This window comes from Aulonocara stuartgranti, assembly GCF_965226115.1.
Source record: "Aulonocara stuartgranti genome assembly, chromosome: 23".
Taxonomy (NCBI): domain Eukaryota; kingdom Metazoa; phylum Chordata; class Actinopteri; order Cichliformes; family Cichlidae; genus Aulonocara; species Aulonocara stuartgranti.
Window position 1 is genome coordinate 48,142,034 of NC_138958.1, and position 14,117 is coordinate 48,156,150.

Below are 14,117 nucleotides of genomic sequence, written 5' to 3' on the forward strand. Positions count from 1 at the left end.
CTGTTCGTGTCTGTGGGTGAAACGTGAGGCCGCTCGGCTCCTCTGAGCGCTGGTTTCCTGTAAGTAGAGAGGAAGTGAGTTTAGCTGAGAGAGCAGGAGGAGAGTGAGAGCTGTGCTGAGGCAGGTGAGTGTTAACACCGCTCTGACATTACTGTGTCTCTGTGGCGGGAACAACAGGCTCCGTCAGTGGAGGCAAAAATAATCAGACTTTGGTTTTTCAAAGGAAACTACTTTATGTTGGGAGAAGCCGCGCGCTCATTGGATAACGACTTGTCAATCTCAAGTTATTAGCCAATGAGCGCGCAGGTTCACAGTAAGACCCGCCCTTATCACGACAAAAAAAATGGCGACAGAAACTCCTTTCAGGCTGACTTTAAACTGTTTGAGCCACTTCCTGTTCTCAGTCCCGGCGTCCTGATCACCGAGGTTTCTGTTGCTCTGATGTCTGATATTGATTATATCGGTAAACAGGCTGTAGGCAGAAACATCAGGTCTGATCTGAAAATCCCTTCAGAAACAAACTTTAAGAGTTTTATGTCCGTGTGAGGCCGCACGCTGATTGGATAACCACCTGTCAGTCTCAGGGTATTAGCCAATGAGCGCGCAGATTCACAGTAAGACCTTAACACAGCATTTTTTTTAAAACTAAAACATCAACAGTGAAACTGTAACGTGTCCTGTGATCTATAAACACTCTGTGATGAATAATCTGACGTCATTTTGAGCCTGACAGTAGTTTCCTGTCACAGAGCAGAAGCTGCAGGCAGTTTTTGGCACCTTTATATTTAATTTATTCCAAAATAAATCAATAAAGTTAGAAAAGAACTCTCAGTGACATTAAAAATCTATTTTTAAAGACAGATGTGACCAAGTGCAACAAATATAAGATGAGATGTTTACAGATATTTGAAGTATTGATCATATGTAGAACACAGAGCAGGTCCAATAACAGAGTCATCCTGCTCACAAACAGCAGTTTGGTTTCATGAGCTCACTTCCTGCAGTGATCCTCAGCTTCTCTCCAAAGGAGCCGTAACATGTGGGCTCCTCACCATGATGATGATCCCAAACACACTGAGTTCCTTCATCCACCTGATCATGTACTTATTAAATAATGTGATGGTTTTGGTGTTTTTTAAAGACTTTGAGCCTCTAAAATAACTGGTTTGGACTTTAGGGCCAAAGCTCCAACATTAGAAAGCCGTCAGTGTGATGCTTCCAGTACAACAGCACCTCTGAGTGTGTGTGTTTACCTCTCAGACTAACTCCACCCTGACATCAAGAAGATGGAGGAAGAGGACGGAGCAGCATCCAGCTGTGTGTCTGTGAGGAGTGACGGGGTTACACAAACACCTCCACCTTACAGTCATGGACCTGCAGCAACAATGTAAGAACACTACTAACTTTATTAGTCATTTCAACATAACCATGACAGAATCATTGATCTGTGATTGGTTCAAACTGTTTGATCTGAGTTTGATTTTTATTGACTTGTTTTCTTGCTAAGATCTGAACTCTGTAAGTTTAAGTGAAGTCAGTGCAGCAGAATCAGAGAAGAGCTGAGAACAAACTGAGTTCATTCAGAGACAGAAAAAACTGGCTGATGATTGGCTGACCTGTCAGCATTATGAGGCAGACACAATATCACAGAGGGATCAGCTGATCATATGGCTGTCAGAGAGAACTGATCAGTTATTGATGTTTGTGTTTGCAGAGGTCAGAGGTCACAGTCTCCAGCATCCAGCTGTGTGTCTGTGAGGAGTGACTGGTCCAAAGAAATATTTCCTCCAAACTTCAGTCATGAACCTGCACCAACAATGTTCTTCAATCATGGAGCTCAGCTGACCATGTAAGAGAGCTGCTGACTCAGAGTTCAAAGGTTGTTTCTATAAATGTTCTGCCAGTGACATCATAACTTAACCTCACACTGGTCTGTGTATGAAGTATCATTTAGTGGCAGTTGTTAAAGTTGTATAATGATGATGCTAGTTTGGGGTGTATTTTCCTGCTGATGCAAATGCATCTACTTTGCCCTTTGTCTGGTGCTTTGGACAAAGACGTCCAATGAAACTCAGAACAACACAGTTTGCACCACCAGCAGGCAGAGGAAGTGGCTGACATCCAGAAATCCTACCAGTGGCTGAACAAAGCTGGACTGAAAGTCAGCACAGAGGCACTAATCATGGCAGCACAGGAACAAGCTCCGAGCACAAGACCCATAGAGCCCGGGGTCTACATGGCTCTTTTTGGGGGGGGTTGTGTTGTATTAATAGTGACTTTGTTTCTTTGGACCTGACCAAAATCTTTTGTTTTTCAGTTCAGTTGCAACATTGACTAACACTAATGCAGGGGTCGGCAACCTGCGGCTCTTTAGTCCTTACAGTGCGGCTCCTCGTGGTTTGGGAAAATAAATTAGAAGTATTTAGCTGAAGTGTATTTTATTTATGTTCTTTTTTAACTTGTAGTTCTAAATTGGAAGATTATTGTGATATTGAAATATAAAAATAAAATTATATTTTTTATTTTTTCATCGTTCAAATAAGCGTCACACTCGCGGAAGCCGGTGTACCCGCCGAAACGCCGTGCATTTATCGAGACTTTCAGCCCCAGGTAGGCCAATTATGGATCTTCGGATCCACATTATGTCAGCAGCTGTTCTCCACCGTGAACTATGTTAAAAACAAACACCGCTCACGCCTCACAGACGACAGCTTACAGTCCTGTAAAGATGAAAGTGACTTCGTACAGCCCCGACCTGCAGACGCTGTGCGCAGAGGTTCAGGAGCAGAAGTCCCGTTGTAAACATATCACGGCAGACCCGACGATGTTTGCATGAACTCGCTTTTCAGCTTCTCTTTATTGACCACTTTTCACACACGGTTGCTGTACGCACACAGCCGGCTGTAGCTTTGCTGCTCACAGCCCGACACACACCAACACAACAGCACAGACGTTAAGGCGGCGAGGCGTGATTGCGGGTGCCGCTCAGGTGCGTCCGCCTCCCCTGCAGCGGCGCTGCAGACCACGCCCCGCCACACACATTAACCAGGTAAAATACATATTTAGGCAGAATTTTGCAAATATCTATTTTTCATCTTTCAGCAGCATAGAGCTTTTTTTCCAATTATTTTTTAAAAGTCAGGTCAAGGCTCCAAAAGCCCAAAGGAGATATAAGGGTGGCGGCTCACAGCAGTTTTTGTTTGCTACATCATTTTAGTTCAGCTGGGTGTCTTTCCTTTTGTTATATTTCTTTAAGAGTTCAAATGTGTTCATTACATAAATAACATGTAATTTTCTCTGTAGCACTTCATGGATTTCATAAGCAACACACCTTAGTTGTTCACACAAAGCATAAAGGTAAAAAACAGTATATACAGTGTTATCTTCATTCTAGATGTCAAAAAGTATTTGTGGCTCCCAGTGTTTTCTTTTGCGTGGAAACTGGCTCCAAATGGCTCTTTGGGTCCTGAAGGTTGCTGACCCCTGACCTAATGGTATATTTTTTTTAGCTGGATCGTTCTATAAAAACATGAATCAAATCTGAGAAAAGTTTCCACCTGACCTGTTGAATGTTATTGAAGCCAGAAGTTTGCCTTCATACTGTGTTTCTTGCATGCCTTTTGTGGTGTACTAATTGATGTGAAATGAATGCAATGTGGTTGTGTTTGCAGAGGTCAGAGGTCACAGTCTCCAGTATCCAGCTGTGTGTCTGTGAGGAGTGACTGGTCCAAAGAATATCCTCCAGACTTCAGTCATGAACCTGCACCAACAGTGAACTTCAATCACGGAGCTCAGCTGACCATGTAAGAGAGCTGCTGACTCAGAGTTCAAAGGTTGTTTCTATAAATGTGTTCTACCAGTGACATCATAAATGATTCCTAATGGTGGTCCGGGTATGATAATGCTAGTATCAATCGTAGTAGTAATGCAATCCAAGGTAATGATTTCTTCTCTGTTGCTGTGAACGTCTCTGCAGCCGTCTGTACTCTAATCTGAGACAACTATTACTGACAGAAACCATCACATCATCCAGTTTGTGTGTTTGCAGCTGCTTAAAAGATTTTAAACAGAGATTAATCAGTAATTCATGTGATGTGTTTGTGTTTGCAGAGGTCAGAGGTCACAGTCTCCAGCATCCAGCTGTGTGTCTGTGAGGAGTGACTGGTCCAAAAACAAACCTCCAGGCTTCAGTCATGAACCTGCAGCAACAATGTTCTTCAATCATGGAGCTCAGCTGACCATGTAAGAGAGCTGCTGACTCATTTACGGGTGTTTGAAATTCTGTGACCACTTTGTAATTTTAGTTTATATTTTTAAAGTGTTTTTATTTGTAGTTGCCTGTATTTTTATTACACTGTGTGTAACGTGGTGGTTTGTGCTGTTTGGGATTGTTTTGGTGTATTTGTGTCAGAACATCAGATAAATGATTTCATCACATTTTAAAAGAAAGTATCAGGATAATAATCTGAACTGAGTCATCAGAAATAGAAAGATGGTCTCAACAGGCCACTGAGCTGATCTCCAAAGAAATGCAGAAGATTGAAGAGTCCGAGGCTGTTTATTTGTCACAGGCATCGTCATACACGTACAACACAGTGAAATGTGCTGAGCTGCTCCTGTGACTGGACAAAACATTAGAAACAATCATTAAATGAAATAATGAAACATTGTGCAGATGTAATGTTAAAGTGCTTTGTGCCACATTAGCACAGCATGTACTGACAGAGCAGTGCAAGCAGAACAAAGCAAATGAGCAAAGTGATGTTAACAGAGTAACTGAACAGAGTGAGCAGAGTAATATCAGCAGTAATGAAGCAGCAGGATCAGTGTAGCAGCGTGTGACGTCATAATGAATCAGGTATGATCTGAAATATGACAGTGAGACAAGAACATGATGTAAGGTCCTGTTTAAACCCTGATGGTGATGCTATGAGGGGAGCATGTTCTGATTTAGGACTTGGATGGTCTGAGGATAGAAGCTCCTCTCTGTTTGTGTCCTGATGGTGCAGAAGCTTCTGCCTGATTGGCTCTGTGATGAAGGCTTTTACTGTGGAGTTTGTAGGCTGATCACTCTGTGTTTAATAAGACAGGCAGGAACAGCAAAGGAAACTTGGATTCTGAACTCAAACACAAGTTTCTCCACTTTGACTTTTCTCTGTGACCATCAGAGCTTCTGCACAGTGTCATCAAATCTGGATGTTTGTCACTGACAGTCAATGATTTTAGTGATAAAGAAATGTGTTCACAGAGGGAGGAAGAGGAAGAGGAGTGGTGTCTGTGAGGAGGAGCAGCTGTCCTGCTGTGCTTTGTGTCAGGACGTCCTGAAGGATCCAGTCTCTACCAGCTGTGGACACTGGTTCTGCAGACAGTGCATCTCCTCATACTGGGACCAGTCTGCTTCATCAGGAGACTGGTCCTGTCCCCAGTGTGGAGAAAGATCCAGAAGCAGAGCTGGACTGCAGACAGCCAGTCAGAGCAGCTGTGTACAAAGTAAGACTGAACATCTGTCTGCTGATGGACTCATTTCTGAAAACTGGACTTCTTGTTGTTGTTCAGACATTGAAGAGTTTTCTTTCTGTTTTTCTTTCTTTCAGCAGATGTTGGTCTGCAGGAGGTTTTAGATGAACATAAGATCAGTCTGAGGAGGAGATGTGAACGTGTGACTGAAGGAAGTGATGAAACAGGAAGTAGAACCCTCCTCAACAGGATCTACACTGAGCTCTACATCACAGAGGGACAGAGTGAAGAGGTTCATAGCCAACATGAGGTGAGGCAGCTGGAGACAGCTTCCAAGATGGACGCCCTCCATGACACTCCAATCAGGTGCCAGGACATCTTTAAAGCCTTACCTGACCAACAGAGACCCATCAGAGTGGTTCTGACCAACGGCGTGGCTGGTGTTGGAAAAACCTTCTCAGTGCAGAAGTTCACTCTGGACTGGGCAGAGGGCTTGGAGAACCAACATGTCAGTGTGGTGGTTCTGCTTTCATTCAGGGAGCTGAACCTGATCAGAGAGGAGCAGTACAGTCTTCTGGAGCTGCTCCATGTTTTCCATCCAACATTACAGAAGGTCACAGCAGAGAAGCTGGCTGTCTCTCAGCTTTTGTTCATCTTTGACGGCCTGGATGAAAGCAGACTTTCATTGGATTTCACCAACAGGAAGCTGCTGTCTGATGTCACACAGAAGTCATCAGTCAGCCAGCTGCTGACAAACCTCATCCAGGGGAATCTGCTTCCCTCGGCTCTCGTCTGGATAACTTCCCGACCTGCAGCAGCCAATCAGATCCCTCCTACATGTGTTGACAGGCTAACAGAAGTACGAGGCTTCACTGACGCCCAGAAGGAGGAGTACTTCAGGAGGAGATTCAGTGATGAAGAGCTGTCCAGCAGAATCATCTCCCACATGAAGACATCCAGGAGCCTCCACATCATGTGTAGAATCCCAGTCTTCTGCTGGATCACTGCTACAGTTCTGGAGCACATGTTGACTACAGAGCAGAGAGGAGAGCTGCCCAAGACCCTGACTGACATGTACTCACACTTCCTGCTGGTTCAGACAAAGAGGAAGAAGAACAAGTACCACGAGGGACATGAGACGAGTCCACAGGAGCTGACGGAGGCTGACAGGGAAGTTCTTCTGAAGCTGGGGAGGCTGGCGTTTGAACATCTGGAGAAAGGAAACATCATGTTCTACCAAGAAGACCTGGAGCAGTGTGGTCTGGATGTGACAGAGGCCTCGGTGTACTCAGGAGTTTGTACAGAGATCTTCAAAAGAGAGTGTGTGATCTTCCAGAAACCAGTCTACTGCTTTGTTCATCTGAGCATCCAGGAGTTTCTGGCTGCAGTCTACATGTTCCACTGTTTCACCAACAGGAAGTCAGAGGTGCTGAAGGACTTCCTGGGAAAAAAATACAAAGAGTCATCTCTGGATGATTTCCTTAAACGAGCCATGGAGAAATCCCTCCAGAGTAAAAATGGCCACCTGGACCTGTTTGTCCGCTTCCTTCATGGCCTCTGTCTGGAGTCCAACCAGAGACTCTTAGGAGGTCTGCTGGGTCAGACAGAGAACAGTCCAGAAACCATCCAGAGAGTCATCAAGAACCTGAAGAATAACAAGAAGTTTAATTCCTGTCCTGACAGAAACATCAACATCTTCCACTGTCTGATGGAGATGAACGACCTCTCAGTACATCAGGAGATCCAAGAGTTCCTGAAGTCAGAGAACAAATCAAAGAAACTCTCTGAGATCCACTGCTCAGCTCTGGCCTTCATGCTGCAGATGTCAGAGGAGGTTCTGGATGAGTTTGACCTGCAGAAGTACAAAGCTTCAAAGGAGGGACGACTGAGACTGATTCCAGCTGTGAGGAACTGCAGAAAGGCTCGGTGAGTCCAGATGTGATCATTACATCATTGATCAGTGTCGGTTAATAGTTTAATCTTTAAATTAAAAACACAGTCCTTGGTTATAAAGTGCTTTACAAACACCAACATTACGGCTAACAGCTGGATTCTCCTGTTTCAGTGCAGCTAGCCAAACAACAAAGAGCCACTTGCTGCTAAAGACAGAGTGAAAGTGGACGGTATATCCTCCATTCTTCATGTAAAACACATGCAATGAATTGTAATGCACCATCTGTGTTTACCTTCATGCAGTTTTCTCTTTATGGTAGACTTGGATATTTAAATGTTTACCTCCTGGAGAGTCTTGTTCACTTGATTAGTTTTTGTGAAGAGGATTCTCCTCACCCCGTCTCCAAGGGAGACACCAGCTACCCTTCAGAGAAAATTTATTTGCCCCACTTGTAACCACGATCTGGTTCTTCCAGTCACTGCCCACAGCTCGTGACCATAGGTGAGGGCAGGGACATAGATCGACCGGTAAATTTAGAGCTTCGCTGTCACGCTCAGCTCTCTCTCTCTTCACCACGACAGACCGGTACAGCGTCCACCTCACTGTTACCGCAGCAACAGTCTGTCTGTTGATTCCTGCTCCCCTCCCCCTTCTTTACACGACCCTGAGATACTCAGACTCCTCCACCTGGGGCAGGAACGTCTCTGACCCAGAGTGGGCACTCCACCCTTTCCCAGCTGAGGACCATGGCCTCAGATGCTGATCCTCATTCACACGGCTTCACACTCTGCTGAGAACAGCTCCACTGTGAGCTGGAGGCCATCACCTGATGAAGCCAACAGAACCACATCCTCTGTGAAAACAGAGACGAGACTGTGACACCACACAAGTGGAATATAAGGTCAGAGGTCAGCTAATACCTAATATTAAAGACCAGACTCTGGCTGTATCCCAATTCAGGGTCTGCAGCCTTAAAGGACGCATTTTAAGGCCGATTACATCACAGCGACGGGACGAAGGTCGCTGCTCGAAATGCGGCCCTCAAATGCGTCCTTAATTTCGCTGAATTTTAAGGACATGGCGGTGTAGACTTCATATAGTATACTACTATACTATACACTATTATTAGTATAGTCTACTATTATACTATACACTATTATTAGTGTAGTCTACTATTATACTGTACATATCTGTTTTTAACAGGGAATCTTGATCATGTTACATTTGACTTCTGTTGAGCTTCTTGAATTGTCACCTTCAGTTCCTTTCCTTTACTCTTCCAGTGTCTTTGGTTTAAATGTATTTACCCTGATAACTGCATATGAAACAGTTCACCTCTTTTCACTCACTATTATCTGTTTGCCATAAAAGTGTTGGTGATGTGTTGGGAGAATCATTATTTTCAGTCTCTTCTTATAAACATAGTGAGGCAAAGATGTGGGTCGTGGTCCCTGATAATCAGACGTGTCTGTGTTCTGTTACATGTGACGTTAGAGAGGTTTTAGTGGAGATAAAAACAGGACCAACATCACTCGTGACTGCTTTCCTGTCTTCACAGTGTGTTTACTGTTGGAGCTCGTCCTCCTGTTGCATCTGTCACAGCTGTTACGCTCCTCTGTGACTCCTCCTCTGTCTGCTGTCACACTGCAGGAGTTTTTGGTCATGGCGTGTGAATAACTGCCGAGGTCGGCTAGGACGACGCCACCACTCGTTGTCAGACCCTGTCACGCTGTCTGTTTTCATCTTTAGCCGAGGTTATTAAGAACTTCAAAATGAAACCAGTCTCTGTTTTCAGTCTCCGCCCTCTTTTGCAGCTTTGAGCCAGGTTGTAACACCTGTTAAAGTCACCACCTGTTGTGACCGGGGAGTGAGATGAGTGTGAGAAAGATGAAAACAACGTCTCATTCTGACTAGTTACTGGGAACTGATGTGTGATGATGCAATAACAAAGATGACTGTTTCTATGATTTTCTGTTTTATTAATTGTTTTTATTGATGATAAGGACAGGCAGAGGAGATTGGATGGATTTACTTCGTTTTATTCTTTTGCACTGAAATGGAGTCCAGTGTACAGTCCTTGACGTTGCACATTTTAATATGTTTTAGCTGAGACTGTAGTGGGCACTCTTTAAATGTCGGGTCAGTTTGTCACGTTAGAGCCTATTTGTGCCTGTTAGTGCTGACGATGACTTTAGACCGAGCTGACTGAGGGGTCTAAGCTCATGATGCCACCAGCAACACCCGGGTCATGCTGCAGAGTTTTCAAACCCCGCTGACACTCGACATAATTTACTCAGGTTATATCAGGTGATCTAAGAAAGGCCGCTTAGAAAGAAAAGCGAGTGCACTGCTTTAAGTTTCTTGAAGATGTTTAATCCGAACATTCAGCTTCTTCACTTCTAAAACCAAAAAGTGGAGAGTCCCAGATTTTAATCCTAGTGGGAGTGTCCCTTAAGAGGGTCGCTGACCAACTATTGATCATGTGGCTCATCACATGAGCCAAGCTGTGAAAAAGGGTGTGGGTGATTATCAGCAGAGGTTTCGAGAGATGAAACGTCTTCAAGAAACTTAAAGAAGTCACTTTTCTTTCCAGGCTCCTTAGATTACCATGACTGTATGATGAGAACCTGCACAGACATATCAGGTGAAGGTTTCAGTGTTTTGGTTCAGTTTAATGTAAAAATGGAGATGAAACACATATAAAGGCTGGTTTACACCACTGAGCCCTGCTCTAAAACACTGACACAGATCTGTCTGTGAAGCTGGCTTTAACAAATAAGAGCTTCAAGTTTTAAAAACATGTTTAGCGCCGAACTGTCCACTTTACTGTCTGTAGCAGGAAGTGGCTGTTTGGCACTGAAACGGGAGAATCCAGCTGTTAGCCGTGATGTTGTGTTTGTAAAGCTCTTCATAAACGAGGACTGTGGAGGAGGAGAGCCTGTGTGAGTCAGGTGGTTCACCGGCCGAGTGTATCAGCGGCAGAAACAGCTGATCAGCGCCGTTTTATGCAGTAAAATAATCTTTCTGTTCCCAAACACATCCACACAGTTTACAACATAACAGCCCACTACATGCACATCTCACCGCAAACATGCATAAACCTGAACATAAAATATGTCCTGTACCTGTGTGATCTCTTTAAGTAACTCACAGAATATCAACACTAACACCACAAGTTTGTTGGTATTTTAACATTTTAACCATTGATTTTGAATTAAAACCAACAGTTAAAATATTTTTACACCAGAGGAAAGAGCAGCAGAAATATTAAGACAGATAAATCATTCTGTCTTCAGTCTCCATGAACAGCATCAACATCCTCTGGTGAAATTTCTCTTTCCTCCTTAAAATATATTAAATGTCAGTTTAATTCCAGATTAATGGTTAAAACATGTATGTCACATATGAACATCAGGAAATAAAGAAAAGTGACTGATTCAGTTCCATATATGCTCCAGGGAGGCGTTAAGGTTCATTGAAATTGTTCAGTTATTAAAGTTTAATCTGAGCCGAGCTGACTTCCTCAGGAACAAATAAACACCGAGATAAACTTCACCTTACAGATATAATCTAAATGAATCATATCCAATCTCAGAGAGTTGACAGTCAGCTGTGTGCTGGGAGACATGTTTGTCTGCAGTGTACGAGCTCTGACCGCTCCCCAAAAATGTCGGAGTGAATATATGAATATTAAAAGTGTAGCTGGTGACACAGAAACAGAGGATTTAAGAAGTTTAAGTGTAGGTCGGGTCCACACATGTCCAAACACCTGTGCGTAGTCCTGCTTGTTACTCAGAAACGCACACTAATAAAATGGCCATAAGGCCAAAGCAATGGTTTTGACTGGTGTTGACCCCGCCCCCACCCTGAGTGTGGATGCTGAGAGAAGGGCCAGCTGTGAATATGAGGCTGTGGGAGCAGATGGAGAGAGAGTATGTCGGGGTATCCCAGTACAAGCTTTACTGGGGTCAGAAATTAGACAGACTCCAGTTCCTTTGTTTGATTTATCTAGTTTGATGTTAGGAAAGAGATTCATGAGATGGAAAAACCTTCCAGTCTACTGAAATTCAGAAATGATTTCTACACATGGAAACTCCCTGAGTGGGAACAAAGAGTGTCCTGTCAGGAAGAGCATTTGGAATATGGATGTTGAGGATGTGACAGTGCCTGAAATCCTGCTGCTGTTCTGAACCATAGTTTCTGATCTGAAGGTCAAACAGAGTCATGATGGTTGTTTCTATTTGTTCCTTTTTAGTTTAGTTCCCCTGAAATCAGATGTGATATCAGCAGCTCTGAGTTCATTCATCATTATTGTCCAGTGATGACATTTCTGCTCCGTTTGGCGACAGTCAGCAGATTTTTCCTGAGTGTGGACGTGAACAGTCGTACCTGACAGCAGCAGGTAGCAAACAGAGATCATCTTTCCAGCTGAACTCTTCACTGAGCTGAACTCATTCAAAATGTTCTAGATTCAAGACAGGAAACAGTCCAAGTGTGTGTCTTCACTCTGACTCTGGATCAGATCTCAGTGACAGACTGTGGACATTATGGAAGCCTAAATGTGACACCATCTTCCTCCTTCATCTGCAGATTAAAGCCAAACAAAGATTCTCATTAAAAGTCTGCAGGTCTGAGAGAGACTCAATCGTTGTGTCATGTCAAACACAGTAAGAGGAGCTGAAGCACAGATGTGAAGAGCAGATGTTCATCAGATTATGACCTCACTCTGTTTTGTCTTCATATACATTCAGTCTGTGTTTATAATGCAGACTTTCTGCTTTTATAATAACACATTTTATATTTTCTGTAATCTCAGACTGGCTGACTGTGGACTCTCAGAGACTCACTGTGAAGTTGTGGCCTCGGCTCTGAAGTCCATCCCCTCCCATCTGACAGAGCTGGAGATGAGTAACAACGAGCTGCAGGATTCAGCAGTGAAGCTTCTGTGTGCTGGACTGGAGAGTCCAAACTGTCGACTGGAGACTATGAGGTGAGTTCACTGACTGCAGCTGTTGTTGTTTTTCTATATTTCAGATCTTTGATTGATGTTTGAAACTTTCTTTAGTTCCTAAATGTTCAGGATGTGTCTGAAGACAAATGTGAAGAAGTTTGAGTGCTTTCAGAAATGTTGTGTCTTTCCAAACGACTGAACAACAGTTTTTCCTCTTGGCTCCAAATAGAAGTGACAGACTTGAGCAGGGTTCATTTAAAGGCTGACAGAAGTGGAGTGGTGACGGGGAGATGTTTGACAGGACAGCTTTTCAGCCTCCACAGGTTCATGTTGTGCTCCATCAGTCAGTGAAGATGAAGTCAGTACTGGTGAGGCTGTAGAGTGTGTGAGGGATGTGAATGAGGCTGTTGGAGATCTGATGATAGCAGATAAAAACAGGCTGCAGAGACTTTGAGCTTGTGTGGAAACAGACAGAGAAAAGAAAGACATGAATGTCAAAGCTAATAAAGGTGAAGTTAGGAGCTGTGATGATGTTCATGTATCAGAAGCTGTCGGGCTGCTACAGAGACGACCCACACAGCTGCTGTGGTGAGGTTTGTGTTAAAGCAGAGGAACACAGGCCCACACATGACAGCAAAGCAGGTTTCAGGCTCTGTGAGAGGATTTCAAACAGAAGCTGGAGAAGAGAAAGGACTACAGAAAGAAGGCAGCTGAGACCAGTCCAAGTGTTTCCATGGAGCCCAGTCTAACATTCATTTATACACTAACGTACAGAAGTGAACGGGAAAATGAATCCATAGTTTCAAATGTAGAAATAGTTCTCAGTTCATTTACAGAGTTTAATACATTTCATGAGGAAATGTTCAAAACAGCAGCTGAGAAGAAATCTGCTTCACAAAGTTGGATCCAATTCCAATAGTTTGTGATGCACTTGAACGCAGCGTGAGCAGTTCACTGCCTAACCCCACAGAGACTGTCAGTCTGGACTTTTCTTTATTTCTATTGGCTGTCAGTGAGATTTCAGAGCAATCAGAGACTGTGGGTCTGTGTATGAAGTATAATTCATGTGCAGTTGTTGAAGTTGTAGAATGAGAAATGGCAGTTTGGGGTATTTCCTGCTTTCACTGTCCTGCTTGTGCTGATGAAAATGTTTATTGACGTGTGAATTCATTCTTCAACGCTCGATTCTGCCTGAACAACGAGAAACTTTGCTTTTCTTTGTGTAACACAATTCAAAGTAGGGCTGGGTATCGTCACTGATTTCTAGAATCGATTCGATTCAATTCGATTGGAATCTGGGAAATGTTGCCTCAGACAGTCAGAAATATTATAATTCAGATCAGTATATTTACATATTTTTGTATCTATAAAAGGGAAGCTGGCACTTTCGCGACTTTATCAAAGGTGTGAGCATCACAGCAGAGGCCTTTGTGTCAAAGTAAAGGACGTAATAGAATAGAATAGAATAGAATAGCCTTTATTGTCATTGTACAGAGTACAACGAAATTGGAGTGCCACTCCCTTGGTGCAAGATTCAAAAATAAATATAAATGTAAAATATAAAAAGTACAATAAAACAATCGCAAGTATTCAAACAATAGTAAGTAAGATATATGCAGGATAGCAGCATTAATATAATGACAGTATGAATAGCAGCATAATATAATGGCAGTGACGGTATGGTATAGCTAAGCAGGTTCAAACAGGTTAAACACAAAGCGCGGAGCCGCCGAAACATCAGAATCAGCGAGCTGTCGGCTTTCAACCCCGACCGTGTCCGTGTCATCGGGTGAGAAAAGCGACATCTCACTGATT

At 43.5% G+C, this 14,117-nt stretch overlaps 1 protein-coding gene across 1 annotated transcript in view; it reads left to right on the forward strand.

Annotated features, from left to right (window-relative positions):
* The first annotated feature begins 1,167 nt into the window (after nucleotides 1-1,167).
* LOC309701488 (NACHT, LRR and PYD domains-containing protein 12-like) overlaps nucleotides 1,168-14,117 on the forward strand; it is a 100,961-nt gene continuing 88,011 nt past the window's right edge. The window contains exons 1-6 of the mRNA XM_082525725.1: nucleotides 1,168-1,387; nucleotides 1,715-1,849; nucleotides 4,111-4,242; nucleotides 5,249-5,490; nucleotides 5,595-7,383; nucleotides 12,168-12,341. Coding sequence (XP_082381851.1) covers nucleotides 1,287-1,387; nucleotides 1,715-1,849; nucleotides 4,111-4,242; nucleotides 5,249-5,490; nucleotides 5,595-7,383; nucleotides 12,168-12,341 — 2,573 coding nt within the window. The 5' untranslated portion in view covers nucleotides 1,168-1,286. The remainder of the gene's footprint in view (nucleotides 1,388-1,714; nucleotides 1,850-4,110; nucleotides 4,243-5,248; nucleotides 5,491-5,594; nucleotides 7,384-12,167; nucleotides 12,342-14,117) is intronic.